The sequence below is a fragment of the Mustelus asterias genome, chromosome 4, assembly GCF_964213995.1.
Source record: "Mustelus asterias chromosome 4, sMusAst1.hap1.1, whole genome shotgun sequence".
Classification (NCBI taxonomy): Eukaryota; Metazoa; Chordata; class Chondrichthyes; order Carcharhiniformes; family Triakidae; genus Mustelus; species Mustelus asterias.
In genome coordinates, this window is record NC_135804.1 from 79,508,653 (window position 1) to 79,527,947 (window position 19,295).

At 45.3% G+C, this 19,295-nt stretch overlaps 1 protein-coding gene across 1 annotated transcript in view; it reads left to right on the forward strand.

Moving 5' to 3' along the window:
* Window positions 1–17,897, forward strand: part of LOC144492799 (dedicator of cytokinesis protein 11-like) — a 298,872-nt gene extending 280,975 nt beyond the window's left edge. The window contains 1 exon segment of the mRNA XM_078211239.1: window positions 16,535–17,897. Within this exon segment, the coding sequence (XP_078067365.1) occupies window positions 16,535–16,645 (111 nt within the window). The 3' untranslated portion in view covers window positions 16,646–17,897.
* The last annotated feature ends 1,398 nt before the right edge of the window (window positions 17,898–19,295 follow it).

A 19,295-nucleotide genomic window follows, 5' to 3' on the forward strand; every position in this document is an offset into this window, starting at 1 on the left:
GTGCATTTTCCAATATTTAAATATACAAACTATGTACTTTGTACACTGCAGCCAATCGGTTGAATTCAACTCATGTTGGATCATTTCAGCTAAGAAGCTTTATCTGAGTGTAACTTTTTAAATCCTTATTTTGATTTTTCATTCTTATCATAGAGTTTTAGGTTACCTTGAAATCAAAGAAGACTCCACTTTCCTCTCCCTCCTCAAGATGGCTAAATCTACTTCTCCAAGTTTGCGAAGAACACATAGCTGTGTTCCTAGGTAGCCATTGGAGATGCTGAGTTGACTGCTGGGAGGAAAAGATGCCACAGATGATTTTATAACCTTCAGTTAGGTCTTAGCCCACTGTATTCAGTTACTGCCAGCTCAGTATAAAGCTGACCTGATAGATTTCATTGACATGTGAAAAAATCAGCTTGAATTTATGTTCTGTCCTCCCAGTAAAAAGATTTTTCATTAGTTCATGACATATGCACATTACTGACAAGAACCAATGGCAACATGAGGAAAGGTTTTTTATGCAGCAAGTGCTTAGTATTTGCTGTTACCAGAGGAGTTTCTGGATTTTGACCGGGCAACAGTGAATGAATGACGATATTGTTGCAATTCAGGTTAATGTGTGTTATTGAGAGGAACTTGCAGGTGGTGGTGTTCCCATGGTGACTTCCCTTGCCTTTCTTGTTGATAGGCGTCGTAGGTTTGAAAGGTGCAGTTGAAGGGGCCTTGGTGAGTTGCTGCAGTGCATCATGTAAATGGTGCACATTGCTGCCACTCTGCGTCAGTGAAGGGGGAGTGAATGATGAAGGTGGTGGATGAGGTGTCAATCTAAAGAGCTGGATGGTGTCAAGTTTCTTGAGTGTTGTTGGAGCTGCACTCATCCAGGCAAGTGGAGAGTATTCCATCACACTCTTGATTTGAGGAATCTTTGGGGAATCAGGAAGTGAGTTACTCACAGAATCCCCAGACCTGCTCTGGTGGCCAAGAATTTATATGCCTAGTCTAGTTCAGTTTCTGATCAATGGTAACCCTCAGGATGTTGAAGATGGAGGATTCGGTGATGGAGATGCCATTGAATGCCAAATGGAGTTGATTAGCTTCTCTCTTATTGGAAATGGTCATTGCCTGGCATTTGTGTGGCGTATAACATAGAAACTAGAGGCAGAGGGAGGCTATTCGGCCCTTCGAGCCTGCTCTGCCATTTGTCATTTCTCAACCCAGCCTGAATGTTGTCCAGTTCATGTTGTATGCATGCATGGACTGCTTCAGTATCTGAGGAATTGTGAATCATCCCCACTTCTGACCTTATTCAACAATGGTTATTGATATAACATTACCCAGAGGAACTCCTGCAGTGATGTCCTGGAACTGTGTTCGGTGGCCTCTAGCAACCATAGGCTTTGTCCTTCGTGCAAGGTTTGGCACCAACCAGTGGAGAGTTTTCTCCAATTCCCACTGACTTCAAATTTACTAGGGTTACTTGATGCCACAGATGGCCAACTGCTGCCTTGATTTCAAGGCCACTCACTCTCGCCATTCAGCATTCGGCTCTTTTGTCCATGTTTGATCAAAGCTATAATGAGGCCAGCAACTGAGTGATCCTGACAAAGCCAAAGGTGAACATTGGTGAGCAGGTTATTGCTGAGTAAGTGCTCCTTGATTGCACTGTCAATGACACCTTCCATCACGTTGCTAATAATCAAGAGTAGACTAATGGGCAGTAGCTGTGTGGGTCGAATTTGTCCTGCTTTGTGTGGAGAGGAAATACCTGGTCAATTTTCACATTGTCGGGCAGATGCCAGTATAGTAGCTGTCCTGGAACAGCTTGGCTAGGGGTGTGACTAGTTCTGGAGTGCAAAGCCTTCAGTACTACAGACAGGGCCAATACCTTTTGCAGGAACCAGCACCTTCAGCCGAATCTTCATATCACATAGAGTGATCGAATTGGCTGAAGACTGACATCTGTGATGCTGGGGGCCACTGGAGGAGGCAGAGATGGATCATCCACTTGGAATTTCTGGCTGAAGATTGTTATGAATGCTTCAGCCTTATCTTTTGCACAGATGTGCTGGGCTCCTCTATCATTGAGGATGGGAATGCTTGTGGAGCCTCCTCCTCCAGTGAGTTGTTTAATTGTCCACTACCATTCACGACTGGATGTGGCAGGACTACAGGGCCTAGATCTGACCCATTGGTTCTGGGATTGCTAAACTCTTTGTTACAATCAGGTGTGGAAAGGTGCAACGATTTCCCCCTTTTTTCCCCCATTTCCTCAGTTAATTATCACAGTTTTTTTTAATTTATAAAGATGAATGTGTCAATTCAGTGTATGTACTTAACTTTTTACTTGCTGATTCCAAAGAACTTGTTCCAACAGGCTTTCTTGAGTTTAAGCAAGGGGTTAGTTATTATTGTGCTTAAAACCATCCACAAATATGCACATGCACACACACATGAAAAGAACCATGTTACTCGGTAGTGGAGGTTAACTTTTGGTCAAATTATGATTCTTTAATAAAGTAGATAATATAAAGAGTTTACTGATTGAGTCCATCACTGTTCATGGCTGTGGCATTTCTTGAACCATAGAATCCTACAGTGCAGAAGGAGGCCATTTGGCCCATCGAGTCTGCAGCAACCACAATCCCACCAGACCCTATCTCTATAACCCCATATATTTACCCTAGCTCGTCCCCTGACATTGAGGGGCAATTTAGCATGGCCAATCAACCTAACTCGCACATCTTTGGAAGTGGTAGTCCTTGTTTTTTTTTCCCCTGGAAGCTCTGCTTCGGAATTTGAAGTATTTTGAATTTAGAATTTTATAAGTCTGCTATTCACAGTATCTGTTTTTAGTATCCAAGCTGGTAGTTCTGATAGACTCATTCTTCCATGTAATGAGCTAGGATGAGCACATCAACATCTTCAAGGAAGCTACTGACTCCATAGACTCTCCATCTCTAGCCTGGCAGAATGGAATGTAATTATAAAGATGCAAATAGTGGCAGCCATTGTAAGTGTCTCCACGCTTGAAGTAATTCTTGACACCAGCAAGGTGGATAGCCTGGGAATGTCTAAGCTGTAAGCCACATTAGAAACTTACATAAATATGACCAACTTGCATTTGCAGACATGTCGGGTGACCTCTGGCAGTCATCTAAAGTCAGTGTATTTTTTTTCGCAATTGAAATTGACTTTTTTTAAATGTTCCACATGTAAGTCCGGCTGATGAAATTGAAAATTAATAATTGCCATCAACGTATCACTGTAACATCTGCCTATAGCATGATGCCTTTGCTGGTTAGCATGCATGTAGTCTTGTGTTATCCCCAACACTTTCCATTGATCCAGGTTGTTCCTGGATATGAGGGAGGGATATGACAGGCCATGAAGTTACAGATTCTTCAGAGTAGCTAGCCCTAACTGCCTCATCACCTCTCTTGCCAACCTTCCCGCCAGCATGCCTACTGGAGGCTAACTAGCCTTATCTTCTTCCCATCCCATTCACTTGTTGCCCTGCTGACCCATGGATTAGCTCTCAGTGCCCCCCTCTGCCTATGAAATGTCTCTTTACTGGAAAAAAAGGCCCTTACCGTGCATGAGCTTATTGTGGATGCTTGCATCAACATTGCAACCCTGACAGATGGGCTGCAGCGATTCAAGAAGGCAGCTCACCTTCTCAAGGGCCGTTGGAGATGGGCAATGAATGCTGGCCTTGCCAGCAATGTGCACATGCCTCAGATAAATAAAATAAAAATAACCTGGCTGAGAAGAAGTATGAACAGGAGTGGACCATAGGAAACCTTCAGCCCTTCAGTGAGATCATAGCCAATCCTCTGCCGTATCTCTACTGCTCCCTATATCCCTTGATTCCCTGAGAGACCAGCATCTCTCCAACTCAGCTTTAAATATATTCATCTTCCCCCAAAATGGGCCCTCCCCATTTGGCTATACTTTATGACCTTTGCTCCATGGAGATGATTGAAGTGGTGGTATAGCTCATTTTACCAAAACGCACCTTGGTTTGTCTTCCTATGTCAGTGGTTCCCAAAGGGTGCAGCGCGCCACACTGGTGCGGCGAGAGAGGATGGCAAGTGTGGCGGGAAGATTCAAGGACAATCAAAGAAACATTTAAACATGGATAGATATTTTTCCAAAGTGAGAGCAAGAGCATCAAGTGATGCTGAGGACAATCCGAGTCCACGTTGTGATCCAGAATCACCGTTCGAACAATGAATCAAGCACTGCTAGGAGTTGTTTTTTTTGTTGTTTTTGAATGTATTTCTTATCAATAAAAAATTTGGTGTGGTGCGAACAAATTTTTATTCTGAAATTGCAGCCCAGTGAAAAAAGTTTGGGAACCACTGCCCTATGTACTCCACTGGTACATTCTCCTACTTTGAGCATCTCGCCTTGTTCCGCCTCTCTCACCTCTCCTTCAAAATCCTTGCTTTCCAACACCCATCCAAGTTTCATAAAAAATTCGAACCAAAATATCTTCCCTACTTTTTTCCATTTTCCTCCACTGAGCAATGATTCCAGCCACCATCTCAACCCAGCTTGCTCTCTTGCTGAGATTGCTGCCCTCATAGCCTCTCTTAATCTCATCTTCTGTGGAAATTCTCCAACCCTTATTCTCAGCCATCGCATTGACATTGGCATCCCATGTGACCTCACTACTCTCATCCTATCAATCCGCACCCATATTCCCCCTTCTACAACCCAATCCTACTTCTCTCTGTAATAAAACCAGTAAATGCTGGAAACACTTAGCAGATTAGGCAGAGAGAATGAGAGTTGATATTTCTGGTCAGTGAACTTTCCTCAGAGCTGGAAAAACCGAGAGATGTAATAAGTTTGAATCAAGTGAGAGGGCGAGGGTGGGAATTGGATCCAAAGGAATAGTCTATGATAAGGTGAAGGACAGTAAGAAGTCTCACAACACCAGGTTAAAGTCCAACAGGTTTATTTGGTAGCAAATACCATAAGCTTTTGGAGCACTGCTCCTTCGTCAGATGGAGTGGATATCTGCTCTCAAACAGTGCACAGACACAGAAATCAAGTTACAGAATACTAATTAGAATGCGAATCTCTACAACCAGCCAGGTCTTAAAGGTACAAGGACAACAGGGATTAAATGAGAAATTAGATGAGGTGCAGGGCCAAAGGGAATGGTAATGGGACAAGTAAAGAAGCAAAAGACGTGGATGGCAGAATGATGGACAGTTGCCATCTGAAAGCAAAAAAAAAGAGAAAAACAAGAGTCAAACCAAACCAGCCAAGGAAAAAAAAGTAAATGTGTAGTAATATCACAGTCAGAAATTGTTGAACTTCTATTTATTCCCTGGAAAAGATTGTCCCCACTTTTCAAATTCGACTGTTTAGCCTTTGACCCCCAACAATATTTCTGCAACTATTGATCTGCTGAACCGTATGCCTTTATCTCCATTTTGATGTTATAGCCCTCATTAAATCACTGTTCACTTTCACTCTGGTTGTTCTCACGGGGATGCCCCTCAGGCCAAGTGACATGGATGCGAGCGTGAATGGTGACCACTGGCTGGACCACAGACCAAGAGATCCTTCCCATGTCTGCCAAAATTGCTCATTATTCTACTAAGATCCTGAAATGTGGAGTTCATGGACTTCTTTATTACTAAAACCAAAATAATCTGATCAGCTGCTTCTGCCTCTTCCCTCCTTCCCTCCCACCCACCTACTACGATAAACTTGCTCTAATCTCCAACGTCCCCCCTCCCTTAGCCCTGAATTTGCATCTTCCTCTAGTTTTCCCCCTATCTCTCCTTACACCTCTTTGGCCTTATCATGTACGCCTCCTGTTTCCTCGATCATAGCCCCTCCAAACTGCTGACCACTCAAGTTCTCTTTCTGGCCCCAGACAATATCGTTGACAGTTCTCCATCTACAAATCTCCCATCATGGTCCTTGTCATCAAAAAGAAGACTCCAACTCGCCATCATTGCAAAGCACTACCCCATTTCCAACCTCCTTTTACTCTCCAGAGTCCTTGACCGTGCTGGCCTGAATCTTCGCAGAGACGTGATGACTCCGGGAACCTTTCAAAATTGTGGGTGGGCCCCAAAATCAATGCTCTATCAGCATTTTCAACAGATTCTATCTTTGCCAGAGCTTGGGGAATGGAGGCAGTACATGATTCCCCATGTGGTGATCTGAAACTCAGCAGGGCTGCATTCAAAACAAAGTCCATTTTTGAGGGCCTTATCCCACAGTGCGAGAGATATGAATCTTTAGAGAAGCTGTAGATGCTCTTGAAGTGCAGTTAGGATCTGTAGAAATGTCAAGCTGCAGTTGTGTAACTGGCCAACGCTTCAAAAATTGGAGAAAAAACTGAATGCCTGTAGGTGTGATCTGGGGAAAAGAAATGTACCAACAATTTCAATTTTGACATAGCTCGAAGTGCTTTCATTAAAATTTGTCTGATTTCCACGAACTATTATTATCACAGTGGTGATTTTATGTTTGCAGCTTGATTAACAGTTCCAGAGGTTATTAAAGGATTAGTTGTCTTTGATGTGGGGTTATGGATACAAGTCAGTTTGTGTTGATAAGGGAGTAAGTACTGAGGGGGTTTAAATACTTTTAATTGGCTTTCATGAATGGGAGTGTTTTTCTTACACAGTGAACTCTGTGATAGATATTTAGAACTTTATTTTATTTTATCTCAACATGGCTCTGGATCTCTGCCCATGGTGGATGCCAGGTGAGTTGGCATGAATGGTGTGAGGGCAAAGAGTGGCGGCCGATAAGGAGCCATTGGGGGTGGATGCGGGGCATAGTTTGGCATGCAATGGCATTTGTAGAAACTGAGTAAGTGCTAGAGGGTCTAATGTCTCAGAGATCAGAGGGGCCTTTTTAAATTGCCTGCTTTGGAACTCAACAGCCCCTGTGTCAACCTCCATTCTGCAGCTGGGATAATAGACCTAACCCTATCCCGCGACTCAGGGCACTTCTGCCCAAGGCAGTGAGCCAGGAAATTCCCCAACCAGGTGCAAAGATCCAGGCTGTTACCCACAAAGCCGATGTCCATCTGTTCCAAAGCTCCATTGAATCCCTCCATTCAGGTTTACTCTTCCTTTCTTTCCCTTTCAAAGTACCGAAATAGTTCTTATCAAAGTCACAAATATAACTCTGACCGTGGTCAACTATCCCTCCTCCACTTTTTTAATATTTGGCATCTTTCTTTCTCCAATGTCACCCCATTGCCCTCCAGCTGGGTGGGACTGCACTCACCTGCTTCCACTCTTATCTATTCAGCCATAGCCAGAGAATTACATGCAATGGCTTCTCTTCCTCTTTCTACAGCATTGCGTCTGATAATCTCTTTATCCCCCCCTCTTAAAACACTGCCAGATCTACCTCACCATCACCTCCCTCAACATGTCCATTGTTTCTAACCTCAGTCTAACTTCCGATATTGGATGAACAGGAATGCCTTCCAATAAAATATTGAGAAACCAAAGCCATTGTCTTCAGTCTGTGCTCCAATCTCTGTTCCTCAGTCACCCACACCATCCCCCTCCCTGACCCTGACCCAGATTCTTTGCAACCTCAGTGTCACATTTGACCCCAAGTTGAGCTTCGGACCATATATCTGTGACCTCGCTAAGACTGCCAACTTTCTTGTCAATATCTTCATTAGACTGTCTTACCTCATCTGTTCAAACCCTCACTCCTGTCTGTTACCTCCAATCTTGACTATTCCAATGTTCTCCTGGCTCATCTGTTACATTCTACCCATTGTAAATGTGAGTTCACCCAAATCTCTGCTGCCCAAAACCTAGCTCATACCAAGTCCCATTCACCCATCACCCCTGTGCTCATTGGTCCACATTCAAGCAATACCTCATTTAAAAAAAAAAAAATGATTTTGAACCCTCTTTGACATTGTCCTTCCCTATCTTTGTGATCTCTTCCAGCCTCGCTACCCTTGAAGATATCTGTGCTCCTCCACTTCCTGAGCACTGAGATTATAATTGCTCTACCATTAGTGGCTGTGCATTCATTTACCAAGGTCCTAACCTATGAAATTCTCTCCCTAATTCTCTCTGTCTCTCTTATCATCATTCTGCCTGTAAGAAGCTTCTTTTTACCTGCCTCTCTGACAGGGTTTTTGATCATCTGCCTTCACATCCCGTCACCAAATTTTGTCTTGATGATGCTTCTATGAAGCACCCTGGACAGTTTTACTCTGTTAAAGGTGCTTTGCAAATGCAAGTTGTTGTTGTGAAAATTTTCTAAAGCGTTTTGCAGGAACGCAATCAAACAGAATTTAACAGAGATGAAGTAGAGCAGGGTCATGACTTGTGATTGTTTTCCAGTTCTAGAATATGCTAACAGCAAGTCTGTATTACCAACTCCTAACTATGTACATATTGAGTACAGATATGGAGATGAATCCAGCCTAGGTCTCAACCCTACTCTGTCCATCTGTATAGTGACCCTGGTTCTGGGTCAGGTGTCATCTTACACCAACAGGTAAGAGCTGTTAATAATGGATCTGTGGTCATGCAAAGCAGCTCATGATATATTGAGCTCCAGGAACTGCCCCTTTCCCTGAACAATAGCCTCAGTAATGAAGTGCACACTGTGTTTTGCATCTGGCTCTCTCCACGCACTGTTGTTTAGTGAAACTGAATACTATGCAAAAATTTATTGCCAAACATTTGCAAGGCCCATTTTTAAAATGTGTATTGAATGTTTCAAGAAAAACTGTGTTCAACATATGTTCAAAACACTTGAATCTCAGACAAGGTTTATTTACTAGGAAACAAAAAGAAGAGATCTGAATGAGGAGGGCAAGGATGTTGGTCCTTGGTCTGAATTGGTCAATGATTTACTTGCGGTTGTGCGAAATAATTTTTTAATTGGATCTTGAGATGGGGTTCTAAACAGTGCAGTTCATCTCTCGTTGCTGTGAGAAGGTGGGGGTTGAAAATCCTGCTTCAAACACAATGAAGTCAGCTTCACAGTCTAGAATATGCTAACGGCAAGTCTCTATTAACGACTCCTAACTATGAACATATTGAGTACATATATGGAGATGAATCCAGCCTAGGTCTCAACCCTACTCTGTCCATCTGTATAGTGACCCTGGTTCTGGGTCAGGTGTCATCTTACACCATTGTATGGGTGATATTGTACTCAGTCTGACATTAACTCTTTATATAACAGACCATTCTACTAGAAAGTCACTTTCATCAAGCGGCTACTATCCATGTGATGTAGGTATAACCATAGTACTGTTAGGAAGGGAGTTGCAAGAAAGTTAAGCAATGATGAGGAAGGACGAAAGATATATGTACAAGTCAGGATAGTATGTAACTTGGAAGGAAATTTGGAGTTGATGGCCACCCCATGACATTAGTGGTCTTGCCCACATAGGAGAGAGATGCTGTGGCAATAAATTGCTGCAGTTACACTGCTGGTGAATGTAGTTGGGTTCACTATCAGTGATGCCAACCAGACTGGTCTGTTCAGGATGGTGTAGAATTTGCTGAGTGCTCTAGCTGCATTCATCCAGGGAAAGAGTGAATATTTTGCCGCATTCCTAAACTAGATCTTGTAAATGCAAAGAAACCTGACACCACCCAGGACGAAGCAGCCCACTTGATTGGCACCTCATCCACCACCTTCAACATTCACTCCCTCCACCACTAACACACAGTGGCAGTTGTGTGTACCATCTGCAAGATGCACTGCAGCAACTCACCAAGGTACTTTCGACAGAACCTTCCAAATCCACAACCTCTACACCTCGAAGGATAAGGGCAGCAGATTAATGGGGAACACCACCAAATGAAAATTTCTCTCCAAGCCACACATCATCCTGACTTAGAAATATATCGGCCGTTTCTGCTAGGTCAAGATCTTGGAGCTCCCTCTCTAACAGCACTGTGGGTGTATCTACACTGCAGGGACTGCAGCAGTTGAAGAAGGCAGCTCACCACCACTTTCCCAAGGGGCAATTAGGAATAGGCAATAAACACTGGCCTAGCCAGTGACATCCACATGCCATAAAAAAAAATTAAAATGCTGGGAGAGGCTTTGAGAGATCAGGAGGTGAATTATTCATCCTCTTCTGTGTACTTTGAGTCACAGTGTTGATCTAGCTGATCACTGCTGTATGTTAATTCTCCCCCACCTCCCAGCTTGTTGTTGTTGTGGGACTCAGTGATGTAGCATAATTGAAGGTGGTTATTGCCTCAACTTATATGGGGCAAATGTTACCAGCCAGCTGTGAAACTTGTGCTAGTCCTGCTGGCTGAGCTTCATCATCAGAGGTTATTATTGGAACCACATCAATGAACAGTAACTGCTGCTGACATAATGATGGAGGGAAGGTCATTGCTAATGCACATGAAGATAATGGAACTGAGAAGCTGAAATTTCCTTTGGATTTCGGGACCCCGCTATCGAACCAAAATACGAGCCCTGAGCCCTCATTTGTGAGCGACAGCTCAGTCTCGGCATGGCCTCCTGATTAGCCGTGAGAAAGGCTATTACCCAGTTAAGAATGGTGGATAGGCACCAGCCCAGTCAGAGAATGACAGCTGTAGAGTCCCATCTATGACCAGGATAGACGTGTCACTGCTGAGGCCAATAGATAAGAAACCGCTAGATTCCTCAACATGGAGTTGCCCTTGTAGAAGTAAGCACCAATTAAATTTCAGGATGTCTGAGGGAGGGTGCTTCACCAATTGCAGGACAAACTCCTCTGGAGGCAACAAGCGGACTGCCAGGGCTTCCTCTGTAGAACATCTGTAGGCATAGAACATCCAGTTCCAATGACATCCATGGGTTGGCAAGAGGGGCACCTACATGAAGCTCTCAGCCTCCCAGTGTGACTGTTGACAAAATGACTGCCTTCCCAGAAAATGGTCCTTAACAGGCCCTTTAATTATGCTAATTGGCTGGCCACCTCCTTGGAGCGTGCAGTGAAACTGCCTCAGCGTCCATATTTGGGATATATCCCAGGAGATGAGACAGCTCCACTTCAACTACTCTCTAGTTTACACACCCCCTCCTCCACCACCAATACCACCAGCTCTCTAATTCACACGCCTCTTCTCTCCACCACCTTTACTGGGAAATTCCAAAGTGAAGCACCTGGTAAACCTGGTAGTGTGTTACTGGATTGTCATTCAGGGATTGTTCAGAAGGACATGGCCTGTGGAAGGAAGGGCTCTCGTGGTTTCCTTTACTTATTCCAATGCTTCCTCATGTTTCCAAGGCCCAGTTTCGGATCCTGGCTTCAGTTGTCAGTAAAAATTAATGTCCTGTAATTTTGACACAGAACTGGAACTCATCCTCAACTCAGCAACCACAACAACTTACATTTACATAGCGCCCGAATGTAATAAAAAGTAATGTGGTCTCAATAATCGAACCCAGATAACGTTTGATACTACAGGCAGGATTTTCCAGTTGTTCACACCAGTTCCAGAGGGTGCAAACAATGGGAAACTTTTGACAGCAGTGGGACCAGAGAATCCTGCTGCTGGCCAATGACGAGCTGTCTCCACCCCTGCAAAACCTGCCACCAGGGGCGAGGGAAGGGCGGGGACAGAGGCTGTGAAGCAATCCATCCCCGACCCCCCATGGCATCTGAAATGCTAGGACAGATGACCAAAAGGAGTGCCTTCAAGGAGGAGGGGGAAAGATTGCGAGGGGAGGGAGGGAATTCCAGAGTTTTTGAAGCCAAGACAGTGGAGGGGGTGGTGGCTAATGGTGGAGTGATGGAAATCACGGATGGGCAAAAGGCAGAATTGAAGGGACACCAAGAACTTTGGGAGGATTAGAGGAGGTTACAGCAATAGGTTGGGGCCATCAAAGGTTTGAACGCCTGAGTGCAGTTTTAAATTGACCCCCTCACAATGCCATTTCTGAAGTCACTGGTGTGATCCCAAAACAATTCTTGTTGCTCCATTGTAGAATTAATAGAATATCTTACAAATCCAAGTCTTTGGAGGCCATAATGGCCGTGAAATTTAAAGTGAGAGAAAATGCCTTCTTACATAAATAAAAAACACTTGAAGCCTTTGCTGAGGATAGATTGTTCAGTGACAGGGAGGGGAAGGTTGGAGGGTATCGTGAATACCTAGCAAGAGATGTGATCAAAAGAAGGGACAGGGTCAGAGGGAAGTGAAAGAAATATTGGTGTGGTGTTGGTATCCACAACTTGTCAGGAGTTTGCAATCCTTCTCACCTGAAAGCAAGAAAAACTTTTTTTGTTAAGGTGTCAGATGCAGTGGAAATCAAATGGCAGAGTAGTATAGGCGGGATGATGACACAGTGATTAACCCTGCTGCCTCACACACTCACCTGAAGAAGGGGCTCAGAGCCTCGAAAGCTTGTGTGGCTTTTGCTACCAAATAAACCTGTTGGACTTTAACCTGGTGTTGTTAAACTTCTTACTGTGTTTACCCCAGTCCAACGCCGGCATCTCCACATCATGCCTCACAGTGCCAGGGACCCGGGTTCAATTTCGGCCTCAGGTCGCTGTCTGTGTGGTGTTTGTGTGTTCGTCCCGTGTCTTTCCTCCGGGTGCTCCGGTTTCCTCCCGCAGTCCAAAGATGTGCGGGTTAGGTTGATTGGCCATGCTAAAATTGCCCTTAGTGTCCTGGGATGCGTAGGTTAGAGGGATTAGTGGGTAAATATGTAGGGATATGGGGATAGGGCCTGGTTGGGATTGTGGTCGGTGCAGACTCGATGGGCCGAATGGCCTCTTTCTGTGCTGCAGGGTTCTAAGATTCTAAGATGTGCGGGTTGGGAGAATTGGCCATGCTAAATTGTCTATTAGTGTCAAGGGGGCTAGCAGGGTCAATACATGGGGTTACAGGGATAGAGTCTGGGTGGGATCATTGTCGGCACAGGCTCAATGGGCCAAATGGCCTCCTTCTACACTGTAGGGATTCTGTGATTTTATAGCTTTGTGACAGAGTGAATCAGACCTGCTGAAGAGAGAGAGGTCAAGAGCGTGCAACAAAACTTGCTGGAAGTACTCAGTACATCTGGCAGCATTTGTGCAGAAAGAAACAAAGTTAATGTTTTCAGGTCAAAACCTTGTTTTTTTTTCCTGCCCCCAAACTAACATGAAACAAAAGTTTGTTGGGGCTGGGAAAAGTTGGAAATGCTTTTGATCAGAAATGGAGAAACTGCTTGTGGTTTCTATTTCCAAGCATTGGCAGTCTCAGATTTGCAGTGCTGCAATTTTTGTGTGTGGGCGGTACAGAGTATTAAATGGCTGAAATACCAAGAATTCATTTCCTCTGTGCGTTCACAGAAATGTCAATATTCTTGTGGCACCAGCTGGCAATGTGTCACGAAGCTCCTTATGACTTAACACAACATTTACTTGGTAAGGATCACTTGAAAATTTTGAATAGGTTCTGATTGAAACACTTTCAGGGAGATGGGGGAAAAGAGAGTTGAAGACAAACTACATGAGAATATTGCATGGTGCAAAGATGATGTTGAGATAGAGATGAACCATGATCTATATGAATGGTGGAAGATGATTGAGGGGCTGAATGATCTGCTCCCATTCTGAGAATCTTACATTTACACAAAGCATTTTCGCTGATCATAGAACATAGAACATAGAACATTACAGCGCAGAACAGGCCCTTCGGCCCACGATGTTGCACCGACCAGTTAAAAAAAAAACTGTGACCCTCCAACCTAAACCAATTTCTTTTCGTCCATGAACCTATCTACGGATCTCTTAAACGCCCCCAAACTAGGCGCATTTACTACTGATGCTGGCAGGGCATTCCAATCCCTCACCACCCTCTGGGTAAAGAACCTACCCCTGACATCGGTTCTATAACTACCCCCCCTCAATTTAAAGCCATGCCCCCTCGTGCTGGATTTCTCCATCAGAGGAAAAAGGCTATCACTATCCACCCTATCTAAACCTCTAATCATCTTATATGTTTCAATAAGATCCCCTCTTAGCCGCCGCCTTTCCAGCGAAAACAATCCCAAATCCCTCAGCCTCTCCTCATAGGATCTCCCCTCCATACCAGGCAACATCCTGGTAAACCTCCTCTGCACCCTCTCCAAAGCCTCCACATCCTTCCTGTAATGTGGGGACCAGAACTGCACACAGTACTCCAAGTGCGGCCGCACCAGAGTTGTGTACAGTTGCAACATAACGCTACGACTCCTAAATTCAATCCCCCTACCAATAAACGCCAAGACACCATATGCCTTCTTAACAACCTTATCTACTTGATTCCCAACTTTCAGGGATCTATGCACACATACACCTAGATCCCTCTGCTCCTCCACACTATTCAAAGTCCTCCCGTTAGCCCTATACTCAACACATCTGTTATTCCTACCAAAGTGAATTACCTCACACTTCTCCGCATTAAACTCCATCCGCCACCTCTCGGCCCAACTTTGCAACCTGTCTAAGTCTTCCTGCAAACTACGACACCCTTCCTCACTGTCTACCACACCACCGACTTTGGTGTCATCAGCAAATTTGCTAATCCACCCAACTATACCCTCATCCAGATCATTAATAAATATTACAAACAGCAGTGGCCCCAAAACAGATCCCTGAGGTACACCACTTGTAACCGCACTCCATGATGAATATTTACTATCAACCACCACCCTCTGTTTCCTATCCGCTAGCCAATTCCTGATCCAATTTCCTAGATCACCCCCAATCCCATACATCTGCATTTTCTGCAGAAGCCTACCATGGTGAACCTTATCAAACGCCTTACTAAAATCCATATATACCACGTCCACTGCCTTGCCCCCATCCACCTCACTCGTGTAATGAATATATTTTCCATTATTTGTTCAACTGTTTGCAGTGTGATGTTTATTAACCATTTGCTCTCTCCTTTTACTTCAAACATGCTTGCTTATTACGAAGTGCTGAAGACTTTAATGGGTAAATGCACTCCACAATCTATGCTTCAAACTGAATGTAACTCTGTGAAAGCCTCGATCTGGATGGGAGGAGATTTGGACGGACACTGAGGGAGCGATTTAACCATCGTGTTGCGCCCGTTTTTGGGTACGACACAGTGGTAAAGTCGTTCATAAAGCGCTTAGCATGATTGGCGCCGGTTTACGCGACCAGCGCCATTTTACGAGCGCCGGATTTCCGGTGCGGTCAGCCTCTCTCCAGGAATGGGCAGGGGGCAGGTTAATATATGGAAATTTATTATAATGCTATTTTACATTTGCTTAGCGAGCCTGGCGCTCAATCGTCCGGGCTCGCCTGTCTTTATGATCTCACCGTGAAAGGTTCTCACCGGCCTCTCTGGAACTATCAGTGGGGGGGGGGGGGGGGAGAAGAGAGAGAGAAGGCCCGCTGCCATTCTGCAGGGATCGGTGGGGGGAGGGAGGGAGAGGGGGCCCGCTGCCACTCTGCAGGCATCAGTGGGGGAGGATGGCGCGTCCGCGAATGGTGGGAGGATGGCGGGGGTTCCGTGAACAGTTGGGGGAGGGCGGCGGATCTGCAATCAATGGGGCTAGGGCGGCAGGTCTGCAATTAATGGGGGAGGGGGGGTCCACAATCGGCCTGGGTAACAGGGCTTCCCAACAGTTGGCAGGGGCTATATGTTGCACCGCAGGCCACCGCGATTGTTGCGGGGGGGAGGGAGGGAGCTGCTTCAGGCAGCCTGCACGAGCAGGGGCCTGACAGCTTTCTCTTTTCTGTCAGACTCCTGCTACTGCTAATGCGCATGTGCAGCATCGGAGTCCTGCACATGTGCACTACCTCCCTTTACAGGCTTTCGGGTGCGTTAAGCCCCACCCACAGGGTTCTGCAGCGAGCAACAAGCTTGCTGATATTTTTGCAGGCAGACTGCGTATGGGGTTGGTGGCGCTGGAAACACGCCCAAAAGACAGATCTGAAACTCTCCCAGTTTTAAGTCTGCCCAGCACTTAGAAAAGAAATGGTAAAATCGCCCCGTGTGTCCCACACATCAACAGATGGAACAGCTTTGGGCTGTGTGCACCTGATTTCCTGACAGATGGATGGTGCAGACCAATTCAGCTCCTAAAATTGTTGAGAGTTTGTCAAATCCCCCTTCAAATGTGTAGCTGCACTCCCCTCCCACCTGACTCGAACCACTTCAGTATTCCCTCTTGGAATGAAATACTTCTGAGTGTTAACAAGTCGCATGGAAGTCTCTGTAGTTACAGAGTATGTTCAGTACCTCCTAGTTGCACTATGTGAAAGTTGGATTGGGCTATGAGCCCTCTTTTTTCAGGCCAACACAATCCCCAAATAAGCCTTGGGCCTCATTTCATAATTTGGATCAAGTGACAGCCAAATCTCAGTATAATTCTAGTTCTTGCCCGATGGGTACAAATAGTTTGGTATGCCGGAGCTGAAAGCTGCTCTAAATGTGTGATATAATTTTTTATAATGCAATCTGTATTTTGTTTAGTTTGAAATGTTGCTTGCTGCATTCCTGGTGACTTCAACCATTTTCCTTCTTTCTCTATTCTGTTTCTCAAGATTTTGACAGAGGACGACTTGATGAGGTCCCAGCTGAGGAGTTCGTTGCATGTTTTCAGCGCCATTAGTGGAACTGCCAGAGGTCCCTCTGCCTTCCCCTCGACACTTTGACAGCTCATGCTGGGGGGCACATGAACATTTGTTTTTAGTTGGTTCTCAGGAAGGTTTGTTTATCCCCGGGGAGTAGGGCTACCTTTAGCTCAAGTTGATGGCTATCGTAACGCAGGACAATGTATTCCATCCAGCTGTGCTGAGGGAACTGGCCACTGTCTGATTACAGCAACTGTTCAATCATCTTCTGGAGGAAGCTTATTCTCGCAGTCACTTTGGGGGGGAAAAGCACTTCTTTGGTGAAACTGAGGCTCACGGTGCAATTCTTGCATTCTGAAGAGTGTGATTATCACCAGCGTGGCTGCCTATGAAGGATGTTTCACTCAGAATTCTGGATTTGAAAAACATTGACTGACTTGCAAAGCCAAGTATTGTTTTCACAAATGGGATGTTAAAACTGTGCTTCAATATTGCCAATTCTTCTCCAGTTGTACAATATAAATAGGAATAGTTCATCTTAGCTCTATGCATCAGATTGTCATCTCAAAGTGTTGTACATTTAAATTGTAACTCCAAGTAGTGTTACACTGCGACCGCTTGTATACAAAAACATCCTTAAATATATTGGACTTCTTTCAAATGGAGCTTTTTTGGGGGAGGAGCATCTTGTCTAGGGAGAGAGCTGGGTAGCCTTATACAGATGAAAGTGCATACCATTGAGTCAATATGCATGAGTCACAAACCTCTTCCTCATTTAGTTGTGTCAGTATCACAGTGTTTGTATGGATAAAGGCAAGCTCCTCAGCCTTTTGACTGAGAACAAGCATCGGATCAAGATGGGGTGCAATGCCTCTCTCTTGTGGAGATCATGAATTGCAAGGCGGCACAGTGGTTAGCACTGCTGCCTCACAGCACCAGGGGCCCGGGTTCGATTGTGTGGAATTTGCACATTCTCCCCATGACTGCATTGATTTCCTCCGAATGTACCGGTTTCCTACCACAGTCCACAGATGTGCGGGTTAGGTTGAAATTGCTAAATTGCTCCTCAGTGTCAGGGGGTTAGTAGTGTAAATAAGTGGGGGTTATGAGGATAGAGCCAGGGTGGGATTGTGACCAGTGCAGACTCAGTGGGCCAAATGGCCTTTTTCTACACTGTAGGGATTCTATGATTTGGTTTTTGGAGCAAGCAAGGAAATGCATTAAGGGCTTTCCATGTTCACTGCATATTGTCTTTGTAACTTTAAATTGGAATAAAAAAAAATTAAATATGGATAGTGTTTGCTAAACCAGACATGACCTGCTGAGAGCAGTCCTGATAATGAAAATATTTAAATGGAAATAATCTGAGGACAGGTCTCGAAGATTTGCAATGACGGGACTGTGATTAATTCCTTTGGTAGCTTGTTCCATTGTGGGATTGTTTTTGGAAGAAAAGATTCTCACGGTATACACTATCCTGGATGACTGACCATCCTTTATTTTACAGCATCATTCCAAGTTTGATTCCCGGGTCCCAAATTGCAGTTTGTCCTATGATTTAGAACTTTAAATCTTGCAAAATCCGCCCTCTTCTTGTTTACATGCTTTAGGAATTCTGGCATGCTGTCCCCCCCCTCCCCCCGCCGCCTCCAAAAAACCCCCTGAGTCAAATTCTCTCAGCTCTGGCAGCACCAACCAACCCTCATCCCCCAAATAGACCCACTTATCAAGCTGTCCCTTAATTTCTCCACAAGAGTTTGTTACCCTGAAGCTGTCTAGGAAACAAATGGTATTTTACCTTTGTGTGTTGTGTGGATGTCAACCTTGTGTACTTTCATTGCCAGAGAGCATCAGATGCTTGTTTCAATCAATTCCCACCAGTTCATTCCATATTTTATAGACATGGTCAGTGTGTTTTTCTCCATTCTTTGCTGCAGTGATTCCCATTCCAGGTGAGGTGAGAGTGACATTCCTTCATATCAAGGTTCCATTTGACCAAATATGGCATCAAGGCGCCCGAGCAAAACTGGAGTCAATGGGGGCGATTTTACCATTGCATTACGCCTGTTTTCGGGCGCAAAAATGTGGTAAAGTCGGGCGTGAGGTGAATAGCGCAATCTGCGTCCACGCAGATTCCCACTTTATCAAGGCCTGAAAATTTGCCCGAAAATCAGCACCGCACCTGAAACGGGCGCGACGTCAACTTAAAAGCATTTGCATGCATTTAAATTGACTTAATCAGCTGGACACCCAAACTTACCGGCATTTCCCCCTTTACCATCGCATTCGCCTGTCCAGATTCGGCATGAAACAGACATGCTTGCAAAGGTCTATTTCGGGTGTTCCAGCTTCTGAAGAGGTAAGTTCAGAGCTTCCAGCGGCTCTCTAACTCAGATCGGTGGTGATGGGAGGGAAGGAGGCAGGCCAGATGGTTCTCTGGTGATGGGGGGAGGAGGAAGGCCAGATCGTTCTCTGGTGGGGTGGGGGGGCAGGTGGGAATCTGCTGCCACTCTGTGGGCGATCAGTGGGCGGACAGAGGGATCTGTTGCCACTCTGCGGGTGATCGGTGGGGAGGAAGTGGGGCAGGGGGTCGCGATCGGTCTGGGTAGTGGGGGGGGCTGGGTGGATAAGGGGAACAGTTATGTAGTGGGGGTGGGGCGATGTCTGTGGGGGCCATCGCTCCCGGCCGCAAAAAGCGGATAAAGCGGCCCGGGAGTGATGTGACGGGAGC